The sequence below is a fragment of the Diorhabda sublineata genome, chromosome 5 (genome assembly GCF_026230105.1).
Source record: "Diorhabda sublineata isolate icDioSubl1.1 chromosome 5, icDioSubl1.1, whole genome shotgun sequence".
Lineage (NCBI taxonomy): Eukaryota > Metazoa > Arthropoda > Insecta > Coleoptera > Chrysomelidae > Diorhabda > Diorhabda sublineata.
The window spans coordinates 32,365,296-32,389,804 of record NC_079478.1 but is presented as its reverse complement, the minus strand read 5'-3'; the positions used below and the strand labels follow the sequence as shown (position 1 = coordinate 32,389,804).

The window sequence follows — 24,509 nt, the reverse complement described above, 5'->3', positions numbered from 1 at the left end:
AAAAGAAATATTGCGAGTGAAGTATTTTATTATTTTTGAATGTTACCCATTATTAAATATTTATCAAATATCTAATCTGACATAATGTTGGTAAAAAGTAACAATCACATATCAACATTAAAATTAACCTAATCCACCTCCAGCAAGAGAAGCTATCGCCGCTGATGGAATTCCAAGTTGTCCGACTCTTCCTACATTGGCGGATCGAGGTATATGATCTCCAGCTACTCTGAATCCATCTTTATCAGCTATATACTCAACGTAATACATTATACCATCGGAACCTGGATATGCGTAATAACCCACTACTCTGGAACTTTCTTCATCTGTACCCTGATTTTCTATGGTTCCTGATTGTTCGTTGTAGATACCATCAGATTGAGTTACACTAAAAATCAGTGAAACAATTATTTAACATCATAAATACTACTTTGCAATATTAAAATTACCAGAAGAATCAGAACTTAATTTATTCAATAATTTTGTTTGTGTAAATACTAGTGTTGATCATGCCTAAAGTACTAAGAAATATAAATATAAGCAGCTTAATGTGCTCAATTCTTTGATATATGGAAACCTGAGCCATCGTTCTCAGAAATTTCTACTAGAATCAATAGATAATAGATATGAATAGAGGATATGAATAAAAGAACCATGGAAGCGCCGAAAATGAAGAGTCAGAGGAACAGGAAAACCTGGAACATTTCTTGGAATACTTAGTGTTCATAAGTAGATTAGGACTTGTCATAACGACATTAGTTGGTGTTATATTGAACTCTTAAGCATCGGATCTATCTATTTCATCAACTCAAAAAACGACTAGGAATAAGAAATTATAAAGTATCATCTTCAGTTATAAATTCCGTTTATAATTAAACATGCGTAATTGTGGAGTGCGGGTAAGAAGGAAATGAAGCGAACTTCGTAACCCTCCTCGCCATAGTTCATGGTGGCATTCCAAATTTGAAAAATTTCCCTTTTTTAGGGATATATCCAATTAAACTCGAGTAGTTCGATTGGTGCCTACCGTGTGGAGATGCCTGTCTTGGGAAAACGTGGTAGTTGATTCCTGTCTGCCTAATAGGTCTTCACTTATAATCAAAATTACTACGTCAAATCCTACGTGAAAACAGATTTTGACTAATTAGACATACTACAACCGATAGTTTGTGACACTTCGATATAGTTTGCGTCCTTGGCTTTGAATCAAGGCTATTCAAATAGATCAAAGAATTGTCCTCCGTGGGAGCTTCTGCTTGACGTTTGCAGACGTGTATCGTAGTTTGCTTCTCTATCCCTCGGTAGATAAACGATTTCCGTTTGTCTTGTAATAATAACTAAATAATCACCATTAGTTTCATTTCCTTTTCACTTAGATGAAGTATATTCTCCACCAAATATGTCAAGATACGCGCCCTGTTTGCAAAAATATGATTGGATCTATGAATCTCTCCAATAATTTATTTCACGAAATCATTACCATGTCAACTACAAAAGATTTCAAAATGATTGAAACAAATTATTTGCATATATTCATGTGATGTATGATCTATTAATTCATGTTTCCAATGCCATTTTCTATGAAAAAATTGATTATCCATTAGAATATGGCCTGAAATAATATTTACATGACTAAATCTTACTTGTAATTGTAGCTCCCATATCCATTATTATCATAATCATATCTAGTTATACGAGCATTTCTTGCATCTTCATACTTCTGATTGCCGTAATAATTAACGTTGTTAGTATCTCTGTAGTCGGATTGCCTGGATTGCCTTGATACATGTTGTATACTATCTTTCACGTTTGATGGTCTTGCGTTAACTAACTCCAACACCAGGAATACTACTGTTAACTATAAAATGATAAAAATAGTACTAACTCTTACCAAAATCAGTTTACTATTATATATATGAGTACCTGATATTAATCCGATCGAGTTTTTGGTGATAACATTAAGGTTTGAGTTTGATTGAGCATTTGCAGACATTACCAGACTTTTTTAGTTCTAAGTTTGATAGCCCATGCAATGAGTGAGAGAATGTACCTGTATTTGCTTTTGTCTTCATGAAAACGTGGAATAAACCTTATTCAAAGTAGCTACTCTTTCATAGTCAGGAGTGAACAGTGAGACTAATAAAAATGTAGCACATGTTCGTGAACTTATGGAATGAGATCGACGCTGCACAGTGCCATAAATCATTAAATAACAATACGGCTTCAGAAAAATCTAAGGACGTTGGGTTCCAAGGCTACTGAATGATAATTAAAAAAGAGAAAGCTTTTTCACATCATTACATGCCTCATTCGAAGCGTGCAATTATGAAGTGGATAAAGAAAAATAGAAAATCAGTGGAAGTCGAAACTGGTGCAACAAATTCAAGTAAAGCCCTAAGCTCGTTGAGACTCAATGTGACTAATGAAAATGTAGCACATGAAGTGTACTATCAACTATTAGAAAATAGTAGGGCTTCAGAAAAGTCTTAGCGCGTTGGGTTCCAAAGCTGCTAAATGATAATTAAAACGGCCCAAGTAATCGAATTTGTTTTGAAGATGAAGATGAAGCTTAGGTTTCTCTTCTACACAACACCAGCTCGCTCACAGCAGACGCAACCTAGCAGGAATTGATAAAATTAAATTGGACAGCACTAGATTTTCCAATTAATCATCTAGACTTATTAATATGTGATTTTCACATGTGCCAAAGAAGACCAACGATTTGAAATTAACCACCAAGTGAAAAAAATTCAAGAATCATGAATTTATTTTAATAAATTTGATCACTATTTACGACGATGGTTTAACGTAAAAGTAACTTTCTGAAGTTAATAGATTATAGATTAGTTTTCTAAAGTTACCTGAAGGAAAATGTTCATTGTTATGTTAATATAAAGTAAAAGGAAATTAGAGAGATAATCAAATAAATTATATTTTATGTTGAGGAACAATCGAGGAAACCGATGAAAAATTACGTGAATATTATACTGAAAGTGCTCCGTATCACGGAATGATGAGAAAGTGTTTCTCAGCGTGTAAATCTGTCCATAGGAACAAGAATTATGTTGAACGTCCGAGACTGTTATCTGCTATAACTACTGCAGATTAAAAGTAAATAAGATGAAAAGTTACATAGGGATGAGCTTCCTACTAGGTTTGCATCGGCATTATTTTATGCTGATTAAAAACTCTCTCGCATTGAAAATTCTAACAAATGTTTAGCTATCTTCAAACATTATCCGAGTTAATTTTCGTCGTTACATTATAGTAGATATTACTAGAATGCACAGTGATATCCCAATAATGAGAAAACACTTGAAACAATGTACCTGATCCAAAGATTGTGGTCCCAAAATATAATTTCTGTTATTCAAATGGCTATCGAAGGAAATATTGTATTTCTATTGGAAAAATTTAATCTAGTACTATTGACGAAGAAGCAGACTACAAAATGATTTGTAGCACTTGTATTATTGTATACGAGGGTTATTGCTAAAGTTTTGAGATAAGGCAATGTTGATGTAAATATGTCAAATCTGACATTGCTATCAATGGAAATTCTAATAGTGAACTTATTGTCATACGAGTATTATTTGGGTTGTTTACAGACAATAGAAACATTTATGTTGGTCAAAAAATGGAACTAAATCGTGAACATTTTCGTGTGATGATTTTCTATGACTTTCGACGTGGATTAAACCAACAGTAATCTGTCGATCAACTCGCTTAGACTTTTGTTTATGAAACACCATCTCGAGCAGGTTTCCTTGATTCAATCGTGATCGCACTTCGCTACAGGATGAGTTTCCTAAAGGTCGTCCAAAATCGGCTGTTGTGGAAACATCCATGCTGCGCATAAACTGATATTGCATAATCGTCGTGTGACATACCGATATACATATGATAATCGCTCAAAAAAATCTCGTGTCTATTGTTGTAAAGAAATGATAAAAAATTCAATCGCGGTGGACTAATCATGGACCCATGCATATCAACCCAGAGCTAAACAACAAACAATTGTATGATGGAGCCAAATCCAACAAAAGTTGTTCGCGCACTAAGCACTTCGAAGAAAATAGTCGCCTGTACGATACACCAGCATTTGTTTGCCATAAATGTCCGGAAAAATCTGGGAAACCAATTGCAGAAGACGTATCATTCTCCACCATGCTCGCTCTAACGTTTTTGAACATTAAAAACAACGCTTTTCTTCACCCGAAGAAGCGTTAAAATCACATTGGACGTACTTCAATCCGAGAAGAAATGCTTTTGCAATTGGTTCATACGCATGCAAAAATGTTGTTCCTCTCATTGGATAAGGACTGGGGATGGCATTGAGGGATGAATTGAGATGTGGAAAATTGAATTCAGTGACTGTGAGAAAATTCAATATCACTTGCTAAACTTATAAAGCGACGTAATAAACCTCGGCATGTAGAAGTATGTTATACCAACCAGAGCGGAAGCTCTGGTTGGGTATCTGGTGGAAATATGAAGGTTGAGTATTCTCCAATATCATTCCAGATAGTCGAACTAACAATGTCGACATATATAGTGGAGAGTTGATGTGAATATATGAGGCTTTATCAAAGAAATATTTAGGCTTAGCTAACAGAAATCGGGTTCTCTCACAACTAGACAATGTTAAACCACATACCGCGAAAGGTATGAGGAATAAGATCGAAGAGCTTGACAGTAAGCAGCGATCTGGTGCAAACCGACAGATTACTATTTATTAAGATTCATGGTGAAATACTTAATGGAAAAAATTTGGAACTAGTGTGACAATTTTATGCATATAAACCCAAAGTATGGTTTTACCAAAGATCTTGTCGAACGAAACCATACAATACGATAGGGTATAGCTCGAATATTCATCAGAAACCGACATTATTTATGAGACACCCTATACATCAAACGCACTGAAATTCAGAAACTAGTTTATAGTTTTCCAACCATCTAATTAAAATGCATTTTTTTCCGGAGATGAGTAAAATCCTCTACAAAATATTGATGAGATCTTTTATAATTATTAAAAAATATGTCATATTATTTCATAAATTTTTTAATAATTAATTATGATCAATTTAAAATAATCAGAATGAGTTAGCAGACTCAACTATAAATATAATAGCTGATCTAAATGACACGTTATTTTTTAGTTGTTCTCCTTGGACAAAATAATCCTTAGAATCCATAATATCATAGTTGAAAGGTTAAAACGTATCCGTTTTTTTATGTTTGTCATATTAGGTGTTACGAAATTATTTTTTCTCAATCTTGTTCAAGATAAAATGTTATGATAAATGAGTACCTATATAATTGTAATATCCTATTCACAGAATTTCAGCTTGGGAATTTACTTAATATTATTAATTTATAACATAACCCATGAGACTAGACTTTATTGACGAACATCGTGAATCGTATGAATGAAAATTTTTATATCTATTCCTATTTAATAATATATTAATTCTCGACTGATTTGAAGCATTTCATAATATCTATAAACAAACAACATAACTCCCTTTTGCAACTCAGTAAAATATGAAGTTTGTCTGAAAAATTATTCTGGGTATTTCTTTCCAAATAGTAGTTTGATCTTTCTCGTCAACAAAGTAAGGGAATGGAAAATAGGTCAAAAGTCAGTGGGGGCCAGATACGGTGGGTGGTCAAGCAACTAGAAGTGCAATTTTAGGTATTGCAATCACCTAGGCGTTCGAAGGTGCGATGTCCTGATAAGAAAACACTTCTTTGTTATTCAAATGTAGAAGCTTCTTTGCAGTTTCTCCCTTTATCTCATGAAGCAATGATGTGTGATACTTCCCAGTTACTTTTTATCTTTTTGACGATATAGTCATTGAGCATAGTCTCTTTTCTACTAAATGAAATTTAGTTGCAATTCATTGTCTTCAATATTGTTTCATTTCAAGAGTGTCGTAGTCAGTATCTAGGTTTCATCCATAGTTATGAATCTACGAAAAATTTGACTCACTTTGCTTAAACCACGTTAATAAGGCTTGACAAATGTTTATTCGTGCAATTTTAGGTATGGCAATCACTGAGGCGTTTGAAAGTGCGATGTCCTGATAAGACAACACTTTTTTTGTTCTTCAAATGTGGAAGCTTTTTTGCAATTTCTTCCTTTACCTTATGAGGTAATGATGTGTGATACTTTCCTGTTATTGTTCTCTTTTCTACTGGATAAAATCGTTTTCACTTTTTATGCAGCAGTATTGCCCTTTGCAATTCACTGTCTTCAATATTGTTTCGTTTCAGGAGTGTAGTGGTATATCTAGGTTTCATCTATAGTAATGAATCGACGAAAAATCTGACTCACTTTGCTTAAACCATGCCATGTTATGATATGTCAATAGCTTCTTTTATATTTCTAATCTCCAACTGACAGTAGTTAGAAGTAATATTTGGTGAGCTTTCTTGATAATATCGCTGGTCGTCGCAGTTTTTGGTCGTTCCGAACGCTCTTCATCAGTCAAATTGAAAGGATTAAATTCAGCTGCTGAAAATTTTACGATTGAACGATCGAAGAATTATTCAAAGACATTTCCATACTCAAGGTTTCCTATTCTCAAAGAAATAATTACAAGGTCCTCCTTTATATACGATTGTCAAACTGAAACTAAACGTACAAAATGGCTAAAATTTTACTGAGAATCTCATAAGGCATAATGCAAATTTCCTAAATACTTATATTGATAACTTCTAAGAGAACTTTCATAAGCCAGAATATTAAATTTCATGAGGCTGATAATCTCATTGAAATGACAAATTCTATATACGAATATCACATCATTTATTTTTCAGGGAAAGTGAACGCAAGTTTTGCAAAATTGAAACAACTTTAATGAGAAACAATTGCTTCTGTCTTGTATTAATATTAAGATATTAATGATATTCCATATCATTGATCCGTAAAAATAAATAAAAAAGCAATGAACGGGACTGATACATCAGTCGATAATAATAATCGAGAGTTTTTATTTGAATGATTTTTTGACAATGAGCAACACGTCTTTGTATGAATTTGTGGCATTGCTAATTATGACGTATTTTTGAATTCTTTTAATATTTTTGGTATTTATAAGATTTTAAACATTCAGAGATTTTTAGATGTAGATATTGAAAAATAATAGTCCAAGTGGGATCCTTGAGGTTATATAATAATAAATCATTTATCATTCACCATTGATAACAAAATATTAATATTTTATATACGAAGGTAAATAAAAGATTTGTGACAGTTCTTCAATACTAACACTTCAAGTTATTGTGTGCAGCTTTCTTCTATTGTACATACTTAGTCAAACCGCTTCTTTTAGTTTATATGAGATTCTTTCGCTTCCCCTGATACCATAGATTAGTCATAAGCAAAAATCATGAGTTTTTTGGATTCTATAAGTATCACTTTGGTCCATATACCACATCACAGTTCTTAAAATGTGAGAGCGTCAAAGAATCACACACAGCATTTTTTTTATATTAATATTTACGAGAATATATTGCAAAGTCCTTAACCTACTATAGAATCAAACAAAATTTCAATGTCAAAATATTCTATTACTCAACATATTCTTCTCTTAATTGGATACATTTATTACAACGAACCTGCAACGTCTCTAGACGTTTAAAAAAAATGTTTTAAGCTTTTTGTCAGTTGAGGAAAAAAATAATAGTCGGACGGAGCCAAATCTGGTGAATGAGGGGGGTGTTCTAGTAATTCAAACCCTAAATCACGAGTTTTTTGCATGGCAACTTGGGATTTGCGTGGCGTTGGCCTGCATGAACAAAACACCTTTGGATAGCTTTCCGCGTCTTTTCTATTTAATTTTTTCCCGCAGATTGGTCAGTAATGACGAATAGTAATCTCCAGTTATCGTTCTACCCTTATCTAAAAAATCAATCATGATTACTCCATGGCATTCCCAAGAAAGTGAAGCAAGAACATTTTCAGTAGATTTTTGGACACGAAATTTCTTAGGTCTTGGAGAATCAGAGTGTCGCCATTCCATTTCTCATGTCCAAATTGACGTGAAGTATATGATGAACGCGTTCGTATGGAATATTCAGTGCTTCAGATATCTGTTTTAGCTCAATTCGGCGGTCTGATAAAATCATGTCATGAGCTGCATCGATATTTTCGGGGATTGACACAGAAACTGGCCTTCCCGATCGGTCATCATCTTAAATGGAAAATTTACCTCTTTTGAAGCTTGCAGTCCAATTTTTCACGGTCGCAAACGAAGGACATTGATCACCAAGGGTATTGAGCATATCTTCGTAAATCTGCTTACCTTTCAACCCTTTTAAATATAGGTACTTGACGATGGCTCGATACTCCAATTTTTCAATTTTCACAATTTCGATGGACATCTTTTTTCTTTTAATTTATTGCGTAACTTTGGTTTACTTTTTTGACGTCAAACTTTACACTGACACTTCCAATAAATTATTGTTCGTTTCTGTAGTAGCGCAAAATTTTGTTTATGCATGGAACTGGTCTAGGCTAACTAGATATCAATACATCCTCGTATTTGTGCTATTTAATAGAATAAAGTATTTATAGAAATTGATTCCACACCTCAAAGAATAGTTACGGAAGGAATTCGCTTTCTTCTTGAGGTTTATGAAGCTCCAAAACTTGTACCGATAAATACCGATACTTTACTTTTGTAAAAAATACGTGAAACAAGAAACAAGTACAACTATCATGTCTTCCTCCAGCATCAGCATCTGCTATTCAAACATGGCTAGGCAATCAACTGAACCCAAAAGACTGGGGCTGCAAATTGATAGATAATACTCTGGAACCGATTAAAATTTTACTTCCACCTGTTCCAGAAAAACTCGTCAACACTATTTTTTGCAATTGCAAAAAAGGTTATAGTACCAAATGTTGCTGTAAAAAATTCGGGTTGTTTTCCAGCCTGTACCAATTGCCAAGGTCAGTCTTGCTCAAATGTCCTGTTGAGTGCAATAGAGAAAGATTCCTGTGATTTTAATGAAGAGACTAATGACTCAGCCCCATTTGAACGATTCATCATCATCCTTCAAGAGGCAGAGGAAGAAGAAGAAATCGAAGAAAATATTACTGTTGAAGTATATTTTCAAGAGTATGAATCTGATTAGAATATCGAAAGAAAACTGTAGTTAACTCAATAATCGATATAAATCAAAAAGTAATATCTAGAACTTGACGGGTATTGTTCCCTTAAATTATCTTAAAATTGTCATGACAGTTAGTGGAGTAGGCCTACAGGGGAAACCACGGTAAAAAACGCGCCGAGTACACTACCTCACAAGTGGCGTGGAAATGTGTGCATATCATGTATAATGTGACTCTTAGAATTGCAATATCTCAGGAATAGTAACTCTTAGAAAGAAATTAAGGAAACGAGCTACGAGCCCCGTCCCATTTCAGTTGGCCCAATTGAAAAAAATTACTAATTATTGCTTTTTTAGCTATTAAGGAGTTACAAGTCTTAACATATGTTGTAATTACAAATCAAAAAAAAAAACAAAAACCAAATGTAATCAGAAAAACTTAAATATTAAACAAACTTTTAAAAGTTACCATTGCCCGTAATTCTTTGAGGCATGATGGCAGTATTCGGGAGTAAAATCATCCTAAATTTCTTGTAGTCTTTCTTTTAATTCCATGACAGTTCTAGCTGGATTTGCACGCAACTGCTTTTCATTTCATGCCAAAGTGTTTCTATTGGTGATAAATCTGGACTACTTGAAACCCACTCTAAAACTGAGAAACAGTTTAAGGCCTTTTTTGACTTATGGCATGCTGCTCCATCTTGCTGAAAAATAAAGGCTTTCCCAGCGGTCAAAGTTACTTCTCTTGTTGGCAACAATGATTTTTCTAAAATATCCAGGTACTTTTCAGTATTGACAATTCCGTTTATGAAATGCAGTTTTCCTACTCCTCTTGCAGATATCGAGCCCCACACCATCACAGATGCCGGAAACACTACTTCGATTTCACCAACGCAAACTTCAAAACGAGACTCATCACTCCAATGTATACAGCTCCACTGTTCAAAATTCCAATTCTTATGCTCTGTGACCCATTTAAGTCTATTTTTCTTATGGATTTGATTCAATAATGGCTTTTCCTTGGCCTATGTAAAGAAAATTTAAATTTAGAAAAATATGCATTAAACTAAGGTGTTACAAAATTCACCTTGTATGTTCGAAATCCTAATTTTTGAGTCTCTCTGTGATATGTGGATCTTGAAACCGCCTACCCACTGCATTACTCCAAAGTACACTTAGTTGACCATAGTTAGCACGTCTGTTTTGTTGAATTATTCTTTTTAACGCTCGTTTATCTTTGTTTGACAATTTCGATTTTCTTGCGTACCGGCGTTTAGGGACAATCGAACCGTTTGCTTTATACAAGCGAACTATATTTAGAACACTGTATTTTGATATGTTCACAACTTTCGCGATTTCTGAGTTCTTTTTCCCATTTTTTAATAAGTTTATTATGATTAATCAAATTTTCTCATCAATAACTTTTCCTCTACTCATTTTAAAAATTAAACTCACCACAAAAAGCTATCTGTCAATTGAAAAAAAAACATTTTGTGAAAATATGACTTACACAGTCTAATTTATTATTTGCGTATTTTAGACCTAATGAAACTTTGAACAGAATTTTGGAAACAATGAACCCTTGTATATGCATAAAAAATTATTATCATATTAAATATCAATCAAAATATTTGACAATATTCATCCAAAACCTATTTTAGACGTAAAACTGAAAGTTTAAAACATTTTACTAACAGCTACTTTTTGGCATTTTAAAATAAAGTTTAATAATTTCGAATTTTTCTGAAAGGGCCAACTGAAATGGGATGGGGCTCGTATACCCAGATCTAAATCCAGACTGACTTGCACTGACTTATTTGCTTTTCTAGAATTATCTCTAAAATTTTATACATTGATGGGAGAAGACTGATACTTCTTAAGTGAAAATAATCGGTAGGTCTATAAATTTTAAGTAATGTAACTGCTAAGGCATGTTTCCAGATATTTAGGAAGTGATGTCGAGGAAAACATTTATTAAATATTTGTGTCAAGTACTTTATAATGTATGGACAACACAGAATAATCAGTTGTATGTTCAGACCGTCAATACCATATGGTTTTGTTTTAATGTTTTTAATTATATCTTAAACTTCCTCATCATTTGTTGAATTAAAAGACGATAAAGATAGATTCACGTTGTTATTATAAAAGTTCAAAATATCACTATCTTGTTGACAATTACTTTTGAAATCATTAACAAAGAAGTTATTAATTTCATTAGCTTTAGCAAGTAATGAGGGCTATACAGTGCTTTTCAGATAAAAGTATCCACCTTTAATAACTTTTGTAATACTGGTATTTAGAAAAAATCCAAAAACACGTCAATTTATGTTGGAAGGAGCAAGCATTATGGCATATTTAAACTTACTTGAAAAGCCACCCCCTCACCCCCAGCGGCATCCCCTTTATTTTTTTAAATTACTTGTCATATTTTTTATGTAAAATTTGGATACTCCTCTTTGAGCTGATTTCAAAAATGTATAATACTTGTAGGTTAAAGTGGTTAGTTTATGAGATAAACAATTTTTCTTTTAATAGCACAAATTTTACTTATTATTTACTTTCACCTTATTTGCCTGTACTAAAATGGGTTGTACAACAGTTCAAACTCTTTAATCTTTTTAACTGTGCTATTTATTCTACTTAAAAAATCCAAACAACAAAAAACTCTACTTTTTATTAAAGTTTGACATTGTCAACTAGAATTTGTAGTCACTATTGATAGTGTAATTTGATACATTATTTATTTTGTTTCTCTGAAATGGTTTACTCTTTGCAAGAAAGAATTGAAATTGTAGGTTTATACTACCAAAATAATAATTGTGCAAGAGCTGCTGTTAGAATATTTAACGAATTACATGACGGAAGACATGCAACTCATAAGTATGTAATTCAACTGATGGAGAAATTTACCACAACAGGGTCTGTTTGCAATAAAGTGCATAAGCGAGAGGGACTCGTAAATAACGAAGCAATCCAAGTGGCAATTTTAGGGCAAGTCAGCTTAGAGGCTCAACAACCCCAATCGTTGTCAACAATAAGTAGAGCGATCGGTGTTTCATCTTCTACAGTTTTCCGAGTCCTACATAAATTCAAGTACCACCCATACAAAGTTAAGTTGGTGTACGAGTTGAATGAAGATGATTTTTATCGTCGTCTAGAGTTTTGCGAATCAATGACGCAAATTATCAATAACAATCCACAATTGTTAAACAATATTTGCTTTTCTGATGAATGCTCATGGTCATTAAATGGGTTAGTAAGTAGGCATAATTGTAGATATTGGGCTGAAAGTGATCCACATATTATGCGTGAATTCCATACACAACATCCCCAAAAGTTAAACGTTTGGTGTGGTATCCTAGGTGACCACATTGTCGGACCTTTCTTCATCAAGGGAAATTTAAATGGTGAATCATATCTTGAGTTACTCAGGGAAGGGGTTGACCCACGTATTACAACAATAATAAAAAATGATGATAACCTTTCCGAAGATTTACTGGTATTTCAACAAGACGGAGCTCCCCCACACTATGCTATGCCTGTCCGACAATTTTTAAACGAAACATTCCCCGCTCGTTGGATAGGTAGAAGGGGGCAGATGATGGAGTGGCCACCTAGGTCACCGGATTTAACACCCCTAGACTTATTTTATGGGGGTATTTAAAAAGAAAAGTTTATGCTACCCAACCAGAATCTCTGGATGATTTACGAGAGAGGATAGAAAATGAATGTCGACAATTAAATCCAGCCGTATTAAGCAATGTCAGAGAGGCATTTCAAAATAGATTATACCATTGTATGGAAGTGAATGGTACTCATTTTGAACACTTATTGTAACTTCATAATAAATAGCACAGTTAAAAAGATTAAAGAGTTTGAACTGTTGTACAACCCATTTTAGTACAGGCAAATAAGGTGAAAGTAAATAATAAGTAAAATTTGTGCTCTTAAAAGAAAAATTGTTTATCTCATAAACTAACCACTTTAACCTACAAGTATTATACATTTTTGAAATCAGCTCAAAGAGGTGTATCCAAATTTTACATAAAAAATATGTAAAGTAATTTAAAAAAATAAAGGGGATGCTGCTAGGGGTGAGGGGGTGGCTTTTCCAGTAAGTTTAAATAAGCCATAATGCTTGCCCCTTCCAACATAAATTGACGTGTTTTTGGATTTTTTCTAAATACCAGTATTACAAAAGTTATTAAAGGTGGATACTTTTATCTGAAAAGCACTGTATAATACAAGTGGTTTTCGTGACATTCATGTTTTTCGAATTTTTCTATTTTTCATAAGAATATCAACGGTACAATTTGTGCAATATGTGAATCCCTTAGATCCTTTTAAGAATTATAATGTATTATTAATTTTGTTTCTGGGTGTTTCCTTGGAGCTTTATCCCTTTATATTTGCATGAGCCTAATATTCTGTGTTAGCCAAGACGAGAAGAATTTTTTTTAAATGTTTTAACTCAAAACATTAATTTTGTAATGTACTGACTCGATTTCATAAATGTAGGCCCAATTTGATCTTCAAGATTACCCTGAAATGTATTCAGGTTAGTTCTAGACAAATTTCCGATATCAACCTTGTTATTTTTGGTTCAATTTCATTAAATTCCACAAATACAACTGAAAGATCCTACGTGTTTGCCTAGGATCTATTATTTATCTTAGAGTTTACCCAACAAAATTCAATAATTCCCTATAGAAGTCAGTATACATGCATATATATGAATTAGAAAATCATTAGAGAGGTTTGTTTCAACTCAACGTTTTTTATAAAAACATGCTGCTCCTCAGTAATGTGTTTAAAATATGTAATCAACTAATCTTGAATAATTGACTTGAATAATGTGGCAGTAATAGAAAGTTTAGATAAATAACAATGACAACTGAATTCAAAAATAAGAATTATTCACGCTATTGAAAAGATACTTTCCTTTAAAAATGAAAAAATTATATCAAATATAGAGCATTCCATTTAAAATCCCATCTGCTTGATTTGTTTAAGCATTTTTGGGATATCGTGTCTGGTTGAAAATCCAGTAATTGAAAATTTGATTCACGCACTATAAAAGGTTATATAAAAAATAAATTGAAGGAGAAATATAAAATAATTGGTACCCATACTCTTTACTACATATCTCGAAAATAGTCTCATAATATTATTATATGTATTGCGAGAGTTTCCTTTTTTATGAATTTAATTGCGTAATCTCAACCTCGTCTTAAAATTTATTTAATATGGCCTAGATAGCTAAATACATACCGCTTTCAATATCATCTTCAGTACACCAAAAACCAAATGACGGTAGACCTGTGTGAAGATGTTTTTATACTTTCAAATGATAAGTGGTTGTCCCCACGTGAGAATCTTGGGAATTTCATAGAGAAATGCTACCAAAAACTTATCGTATACAGGTTGACTTCTAAGTATGACTACGAATGATAACTGTTATGTGGAAAATACTCAGAGCTACGCGACAAAGCGTTTTTTTTTTTAAATGCGACACTAAGTATATTCCCTAATTTAGGTTCTTCCTATAATCCTTGTTCTCAAAATATTCACATTTGACCGAAGAACTTTGGGAGGATATGATATTTTACATTTTATGTAGTGAGTTGACAAATATTGTCTATATGTTAAATTGATTATAACAGAAATTTACAAGAAAAATCTGTATAAAGAATTTGAAATATAAAATTATATACTTTTAATATGAAATTTCCTTCACAGCCTTATTGATTACTTTCTGAAATATTTTCAAGATTATTTTTTTGGTAAATTTTTTAAATGATCATTTAAGTGATTTAATGGACTAAATCGCCATTGTGAAAAAAAAATAAATACTGTACATTGAATAAAATATTTTGAAGTAAAAGCTGCAAATTATTTTCTATGAATTAAAGACAAACTCTGTCAAAGAAATGTGGGCCAATTATGTGATATCGAAAGATAATACTTCAAAAATTTATAGACCAACTATATATAGTATACTATAATAATGTACGCATCCAATAAAAAAATTATAAGTTTATTTTTTAGCTCTGGAAAGAGACAAGCTCGTAAAAACTTTACGTTACTTAAAACGTTTACGTTAAAACTTTTTTTTTTGTTTTTCAAGGCTTGTGATAAGATTTCTTGTCGGATTGTATTGACGCGCGTTTGTGTCTGCTATATACGAGTGTTGTTTCCGATCTCAACCTAAAGATGTCACAAACAAGGATGTTGCAAATGCAGATTTTTTCATATCTCCCGAGGCGACTGCGGATACAGATTTCTGAAGGTTAACATCCGCGGAATGGAATGCCTTAAAATGACCTTGAAAATTTTTTTTTTATATTTTCATAAAATATTGAGCAAAATGAAAAATAAGAGCATAATACTTAATGAAAACTAATATCTGCGTTGTCTTAAGTTAAGAACCTCCTCCGTTTTTTGTTTTGTCGTCAAGTGAAAACCAGAGAAAACTGATTAGCATTTTTTTATGATGAAACTTACCTGGGTCATTATTTTGTTTCCTTGATTGTGTTTCGCATCTCAAGTTTCCAAATAAACTGAACTCATCTGGATGCATCGATTCTAGATGATTTTTTAAAGAAAAGAAGTAGTATTTATTGTATATTTTACAATCAGTATCTTTGTCATGTACATATGACCCCAAATAATCACAAATATCTCTTTGTGAGTGTGGCGATAAATTCACTTGATAAATCCTTTATCAACTACAAAAATGTTCACTCAGTATATATTCACAATGATAATTAAAAATCCAAATGTTCATACTATAAGCTCCATTGCACATGTTATGATCGATTTACGAGAAACAAATGATAAACTAAAATGGAGACGTTGAAATTTGTCATCGCACCTAACGAAATCTTAATCAAAAAACATACTTTTGAAATGAGAAAGTCAATTAAACAATATAACACATATGTTGAAAAGTATTTCAACACGTGTTGAAAAGTATATAAACAAGTGTGGTGAAAAGTTAAAAAATCCACAAAATATTTTTTATTTGTAATAGTAGAGATGACAAAAACGAAGAGAAGTATTTAATAACTGAAGAACAGGAAAAGAACCAATAGGACAATACATTTTTTGTAACTTAGTGCAGTGGTAAACTACAAAAAAGTGGAAATTAATGACAGAAGCATGAACATTGGTATGTTAAAAGAAAATTTTAGAGATTGGGAGTCCCTCGAAATTCGCCATAGGAGGGGCAGGGAGTCGATTTTTGAGGTTCCACCCCGTCGTGAAAAAGTGGGGTGAACAATTTTGACGTTCTTGGGGTAGATTTTATATATTTTGACCCTTGAATATGTCATTACTTTCAAGATCGGACCTCGAGAAGTGCCCCAAATTTCAAAATGAAAATTTCCCCATTTTCCGAAATATACGTCAAAATTGCGGTTTTTCTTCAATAGACCGAACACATTTTTCAAAATCGAATTTTCAATACCATATTCGAGTAGTAGAGGTCAAATATGACATTTTAACGTATAAATGAGCTCGGTATGTCAAGGTGGGGGGAAACACGAGGTACTGCAAGTTGCCCAGTTTCGAAGATTTTTCATGTTTTTTGTACGTTTTTTGAATATTTTCTTCTCTGTACAAAATGTGAGGAATTTTGAAGCCTTACAAATAGTAGATATGATAAAAAGAGACCTCGAACAATGAGCCTATTCGTTATTGAGCCTTTTACTACATTTTGATTAGCATTTAAGGAACCACAATTTTTGTTTTTTCAGAGCATATTCTACGAATCTTCAGTATTGGGATCGATTTAAAAATTTTCATCGTAATATCCTGTTCTTAAAACAATAATTCATTGTGGAGGTGTAAATTACTATACTGAAGCGAAATCCTTTTGATCACTTTACAGGGGCGCTCGGAAAACAAATTTGGGAATAAAATTTGAATTTTTTCTAGTAGAAAAGAGAACTTTTCTCTCGAATTTTGATCTATTTTTTCTAATACTTTATTTCTTCTAGACACTCTTAGTGCAATCTGCCATGCAAATTGCAGCAATTCCGGTTGTATATAAAAAAATAAAGTATTCGTCAAAATTATATTCGTATAATTAAAAGGATTTTCATTTGAAGAAGGAATGTTTGGGGAAGGGAGGGGCAACTCCTAAACCTCATAATAAGCCTTGTTTCTTCGGTATTTTGACGGAAAATATTACCTACATACTTCTTATTTATATTCAGGGAATTTATTTTATTGTAATGCAAAGTCTCAAGCTTGTAAGTGTGAAGCTTTTAAACTTGAGGATGGACGCAGGGAGGGGAATAAATTTGAATAGACGTTCGTATCTCTCAACCGCTCAAAAAAAGTATAAAAAAATAGATCAAAATTCGAGAGAAAGAAGTCCTTTTCTACCAGAAAAATTTCAAATTTTATTCCCAAATTTGTTTTCCCCGCGCCCCTGCAAAGTGATCAAAAGAATTTCGCTTCAGTATAGTAATTTACACCTGCACAATGAATTATTGTTTTAAAAACAGGATATTACGATGAAAATTTTTAAATCGATCCCAATACTGAAGATTCGTCGAATATGCTCTGAAAGAAACAAAAATATGGTAAAATTCGATCTTGAAAAATGTATTCGGTCTATTGAAGAAAAGCCGCAATTTTGACGTATATTTCGGAAAATGGGGAATTTTTCATTTTGAAATTTGGGGCACTTCTCGAGGTAGGATCTTGAAAGTAATGACATATTCAAGGGTCAAAATATGTAAAATCTACCACAAGAACGTCAAAATTGCTCACCCCACTTTTTCACGGCGGAGTAGAACCACAAAAAACGACCCCCTGCACCTCCTATGACGAATTTTATCACAGCATTTCAATACATGTATGTTGTGTTATTTTTAGTACATGTGTAAAATAAGCTACTTTCTTGGGTAAAAATAAGTGTTACATCTATCATTTTCATAAGTGGTCGTAGGAAAAATTTTCTATCGTTACATTAAAACCAGAACTTAATTGGAATGATGTGCAAAAATAATTTGATTATGTTTAGCTAAAATTCCCAAAGAGTAATATTTCCGAAAATGATCTTTTTAATGAAATGTCATTAGTAAAAAAATTATTGATAAGGAAAAGCTTAAATACTGAGCATCAGAAAAAATCAGAGTATAAAACAAATAATTAGAAATATTTCATCATTTGTTTCATACATGTTCCACATAATAATGCACTAAAAATTATCTTTACCTGGAACTAACGCTGCGACTGAACGCGTTTTTTTCTACAGTAAATCAAGTGTAGACATCACAAAAATCAAAATTAAGTATTTGAAAGCGATTTTATGTATCAAATATAATTTGACAAATTCTTGTGAAGATTTTTATAATATTTTGAAAGATGACAATAATCTAATGTAATGAAACAAATTCACTTAAATAAAAAATATTTCAAGGAATAAAATAATATACATTGTTTATATTTATAAATTATATTTAGTTTGAAAATATGAAAATATTACAATATTATTTTTATTCTGTATGAAAATTTTTGTTGATACCCTCTCCTTCAGAGTTTCCCCGCTTTGCCCATCTAAAAATCTGGTCACCTTAATCTAAAACAAAGTATTATTCAAAAATTTAATCAGAATAGACTATTTTCTTATATTTTATAGAAAGTTATAGCAGGTATATACAAACTGTTCTTCAAATATAAATTATTTACATTTTCTGTATGTGAATCATGTAGGCCTGCTCTTTTTCCTATAACAAAATTGCACATCGGCCTCCCAGATGTGGTTGTGCTGGTTCTATGGTCTCCATTTGAAGAATCTCTTATATTCTTGTGACATATTTACCAGAGTGAATTCTAGAATACTTTTTAAGTTTTCAGTGATTTGTTTAGCAGATAATAGATGATTAAATATGTTCTCCAAGCGCGTTCTCCCATTTTTTAGACGTATATGCTTCTGCCAAGAAAATTAGATCCATCAATTAGGTTTTCACCAACAACCTCCTGCTCAGTATCACTACAATCGAGTTTTCTACGTTATCTTCTTTTTCTTCCTCCTCTTCGTCATTAAATACAATATATCCAATTTCATTATCTTGCAGAATTTCTTCAATCCAACATTGCTCTTATTCATGAAACCACATTCTGAATTATTGAACCAAGGGCTGGCATAAGGAATCTTGCTCCGCCAGCACTTATAACTTTCGAAAAATTAGTTTCCAATTATTGTCACAATACTACTAATATTTTATTCCAACTATTACTAGTGTAAGAAGTTATGGAAGGAGGCCAAATAAACAAGTGGTCGGTTAAAAAAAGCTGAGTATTTGAGATCGCTTTGGAGTCAGAGCGGAGCCAACCGCAAAAGGTTAATGCTAGTCTGGTTATGTTTGTTGCTAGTTTCCGTAATCGTTACATCTATTTATTTATTTTTCACTGTTTGACAAAAAAGTTTTGCACATAACTCGTAGGCATTTGTTGATGAACGTTTCAATTTTCTAGAACATCTTTTTATTATACTTCCTTGTCATAAAATAGAACTGATCTTGTATTTGTCTAGCATGTGTTTGTGTAATTACAAGAAAAAATGTACGAAACAGTGAAAATAAGTTCTAGTCAACTCTTCACTGTACCTAGAACTCGACATATGTAACCTGTTGAATAAAATGAAAAATTTTAATTGCCATTCACGCTATTTTGAATAATGAGAGTTTTGTGTTATAATATTTCTTATTGTCAACATTTAGTGAGCAGAACTGCTTTGTATGAAAATCACTCATTATTTCACATTTAATAAATTCGCCTACATCAAGAGATCATAATTTTTATGGTATCCCCGCACTTTCACCTTACATAACACTGTATGCAAACACACAAAATCCTCTTTGGAATTATTAGTACATACTATAAGCTAACTCCAAAATCGTTTTATAAATAGTGAAACATTGATTCAAAGTAAGAGAGAGATTTAAAAATTCTCAGTGACCACAGTTTAGAGTTACGAATTTGTCAAACTTTCTAGTACAGTGTATAATTCAAATCGACATGCTGTTACTAAAACTGTGTGTCCAAATTATTGTGCGTAAAAAATCTTCAAAAAATAGTGTTTGCACATATTTCTTATAAAGTTTGACTTGTGATAGTTATGATAATAAATCTTTTTTTTTTTTTGAAAAAAAAAGTATTCAATAATCATAATTTTTGTCAAAATACGGCGGAAAAACTTCGACACACATAGTATCTACTGATGTCACTTAGATGATAAACAACAATAAATTGTTTTTTAGATGTCTCAAAAAGGTTAAAATGTCATTTAGAAAGTGTGAATATGATGCTGATGCATTTTAATATACGAGATATGTGGTACCTACATTTATTGAAGTACGAGATATAAAATTCTATCTAAATGCATGTGAATTACTTTTTGAAACCTATTTAAAATGCCCTGTTCGTAATTTAGATAAACCGTGGGCTCCACATGTTACTTGTAGTAATGGTTTAATTAGGTAGGTAAACAAAATTGTAGTGAGGGAAAACATTCCATTGATATAAATAAATTTTTATTTTTATCTTTATTAAATCCTGTCGAAGTCCTTTATTTTGCATAGTTAATCCCATAGATCAACCACATCGTTTAGATAGCCAACCCGATTTCCCGTTTCAACGCCATCTCTTGCTTCGTTAGCATTACGTAAATATTAGAATATCATATAAGGTAAATCCGGGACGGATGGCCCAACGTGTAGGATGACCCATTCCAATATTTCCGCAAATTTTAACTTTACGTGTAGCGTTACTTTAGCCACCTTCTAATATTCATGTCGTGCATACCGTGCTCCATTTTTGAATAAATTTAGTGAGTTTTTGGGTAAGTTATTACAAAAATTTCATTTTGCATGCCTTAAAAATAATTAAGGTCCGTTTTAAGAATAATTGTTAACTCCAACATAGTTTTCTTCGGACTTATTTATGGCAAATCTTAAGTTTGGGATTGTTTAAGGTTATGTTAAGATGACGAAAGTTTCTTTATATCCTAGCACATGCGAGATATAAAGTTGGCCATCACTCCCATGCATTTGGGACAGATGACCCAATGGACATTCGGGTTAGTTGGCTCACGGGCCATCTATCCCGAAGTGTGTAGGTACTTATTACAGTGCTTATAATTTATTGCAGATTTTAGAATCATGCCAACAAAATATATTAGAAAAGGGACAGTGCAAAGGGGAAAATGGACTGAAGCCGACCTACTCCGGGCTGCAGAAGCAGTTAAAAACGGTGTGATGGGCTTGAGAGAAGCATGCCGCACTTTCAACAACATTCCTCCTCCAACACTTAGAAGGCGACTTAAAAATAATGACTTTATCAAAAGAACTCTTGGACCGCCTTGTATCCTTGGCATCCAGAATGAATTAAAAATTGGGTTTCATATACAAAAGTTACAAAAACACGGATTTGCGCCAACTCGTGAAAATGTCAGAGCAATGGCGTTTCACCTGGCAGATCAGCTTAAAATTAAACACACTTTTAATAGAGACAGTAAACTTGCTGGTTATGACTGGTTACATATGTTTTTACAACGACATCCAGACTTGATTGTTAGAAAAGCTGAGGGTATATCACTAGCTCGATGCAACGGTATGAATAAAGAAAAGGTCTCGGCGTACTTTAATCTGTTAGAAACAACATTAATGGAGGCCGGTTTAGTAAACAAGCCTGGTCATATATTTAATATGGATGAGACGGGTCTCCAACTTAATAATAAGCCAGGTTATGTTATTGCTCAGAAAGGTTCAAAAAACGTTGCCGCAATAACATCATCAGAAAAGGGAGAAACAATTACAGTAATCTCATGTTGTAATGCAGAAGGTTTTTACATACCACCAGCTTGCATTTTTAAGGGCAAAAATAAAAAAACCGAGTTTGAGGATGATATGCCTCCGGGTTCTGTGGTTTACATGAACGAAAAATCCGCTTATATTAATACGGATTTGATGTTTACCTGGTTAAAAGAACATTTTGTTCCACGTAAATCAGACGGAAAAATTCTACTTTTACTGGATGGTCATGCCAGTCATTGTAATTCGGTAGAAATGCTGGAATATGCCGATGAACATAATGTTATTCTGTTTTGTCTACCTGGTCATACTACTCAGTTACTTCAACCCTTGGACAGGTGTTTCTTTAAAAGCCTGAAAGCCTTTTGGAATAAAGCTTGCAATACATTTGTAAAAGCAAATCCTGGTAGGAAAATTTCTCGTATGCAATTTGGTCAATTGTTGTCGGAGGCGTGGTCAAAAGCAGCAACTGTTGATAACGCTATGTCGGCTTTTAAATCTACAGGAATCTGCACATTTAATCCTGGTGCTATACCAGAGTATGCCTACTTGGATTCTGAAGATGAAAAATTTGATCCCAATACTTCTGCAGGTTAGTGTAAATTTAGAGACCTCTCTTTAAACTAATTTTTTACCTTTTAGTTTACGCTAATGAATCTAATAATACCACTCAAACAAAAGACGATAAAATGCCCTCTACTTCAGCCTTAGAGTCAGAACCTGAACCGGAGCTGATAAATACCGATAAAACCACTCCCGAAACACTTTTTAACAAATTCTTTCCGGTGCCCAGCTCCTCATCAGCTAGCATTCATAAAGTACGGAAGAAGGCAGAGCAAGTGGCAGCTGTTTTAACATCCCCAAGTCACATTGAAAAAAAAAGATCTGCTCTTAAACAGAAGAAAGAAGAAGATCAGAGAAAAACATCAAAGAGGAAGGCTCTGCATGAAAAAAAGAATAAAAGAAAAAATCAAAAAATTGAAGATGAGTCAACAGACGATGATACTGATGCATTAGATGGGTTAGTGACTCAGTCTGATGATAGTCCGGACGAAGATGATGCAACAGAATTCCTTGGATGTGGTGAAAAATATAATGTGACCACGAAAGCCGATGATTGAATTCAATGTCTACACTGCCAGAGATGGTTTCACGAAAGTTGTTCGAAATATTTGAACCTATGTGACCTTTGTGGTAAAAACTTATCAAAGAAAAGGAAGTAGAAATATACATTTCTGTTGGGTCAACTTACCCTATATCCTTGGGCCAACTAGCCCATAGTATGTGGGAGAGTTGGCCCAGACAGTATTAAAGAGAAAAAAATTTTTTTTTCATTACCTGTTTGCCTTTTCTTTAAAACTAGTTTATAATCTAATGTTTTATTGGTTCTTATATGTAATACATATTTTGCGTTTAAATATTCGTTTTGATTTTGATTTTATCTCATATTAAAAAAATCGGAGCCAACTCTTCCGGACTTACCCTATACCGCGACCTAAAGGATCTATTATGTTCCCCTTTATTGCTGCGAAGCTGGGGATCTATTAATCCACTTATGGAGTGTAGAGAAGGAGGAACATCTCTTATGGACGGTACGTTTAAAATATGGTCTGAATTCTGTAGGGATAATACGTGGCGCTGATTGTACTATGGGATTGAGATCTGAAGTTAAACACTTACTGTATAAGAAATTATCAAAGTTGTGACTGACGTTTGATTATATTCATGTGAAAAGCTGTGCAATCCTTAATATCTTATTAGATTTTTATTTTTTATTAAGAACTTGATATATTTCTGTACCTGCTTGCATAAGCTAATTACCAATGATATTTTAACAAAACTATAATTATTATATTTGTTGCGGATAGAGTTCAATATTTTATTTCTATGAACCAAAATGTTATATTTTCAATTATTTTATTATTCTTATTGATATTTTTATATGAATATAACTATTATATTAGTTGCTAATGAAGTTCAATATTTTATATTTATGAACCGAAATATATTTTTTTATTATTCTATTATTTTTATTGATCTAATTATATCGCTATAATTATTATATTAGTTACGGATAAAATTAAATATTTTTTTATACTATTTCATTATTGTTACATGATTCTACTTTTTTTCATATTAGAATATATGTATTATCTAAACCAAATAAATAGCTAGTTAATTTAACGAGATTCTGTTTTGTTAATCGTTTCATTATTTTAATACTACTAATTTCATTATCACGGTGCATTATTTAAAGCATTACTATACAGTTATTTTCAAATCAGCGCTTAAAATTCAAGCGAATACCTTCTATAATCAGCGCCACCTATTTACCCATCAAAAATCAGCTCACATTTTTTAACCCAGAGACGTTCCTCCTTCTCTACACTCCATAAATCCACTTCTCTTGGAATATGGGATGGCTGTAGCTGCCAGATATCTTCATCTTCTATTTCATAAGCTCCCAGGCGTAATACTTTGGAGTTCCGTAGTGTCTCGCAAACTTTACGAGAATGTAGATGGAGGTATCATCCTCTACGCGATATAATCTGCAGA

At 32.6% G+C, this 24,509-nt stretch overlaps 2 protein-coding genes across 2 annotated transcripts; one reads left to right on the top strand and one right to left on the bottom strand.

The window, feature by feature from the left end:
• Window positions 1-17: 17 nt before the first annotated feature.
• On the bottom strand, window positions 18-14,412 carry LOC130444135 (cuticle protein CP14.6-like). The gene is made up of 3 exons (XM_056779163.1): window positions 14,398-14,412; window positions 1,644-1,858; window positions 18-388 (listed from the first exon to the last, which is right to left on the bottom strand). The coding sequence occupies exons 1-3, from the start codon at window positions 14,410-14,412 to the stop codon at window positions 124-126; spliced, it is 495 nt and encodes a 164-aa protein (XP_056635141.1). The 3' UTR covers window positions 18-123.
• A 6,890-nt stretch (window positions 14,413-21,302) lies between these two features.
• On the top strand, window positions 21,303-23,074 carry LOC130444714 (uncharacterized). The gene is made up of 2 exons (XM_056779990.1): window positions 21,303-22,545; window positions 22,596-23,074. The coding sequence occupies exons 1-2, from the start codon at window positions 21,303-21,305 to the stop codon at window positions 23,072-23,074; spliced, it is 1,722 nt and encodes a 573-aa protein (XP_056635968.1).
• The last annotated feature ends 1,435 nt before the right edge of the window (window positions 23,075-24,509 follow it).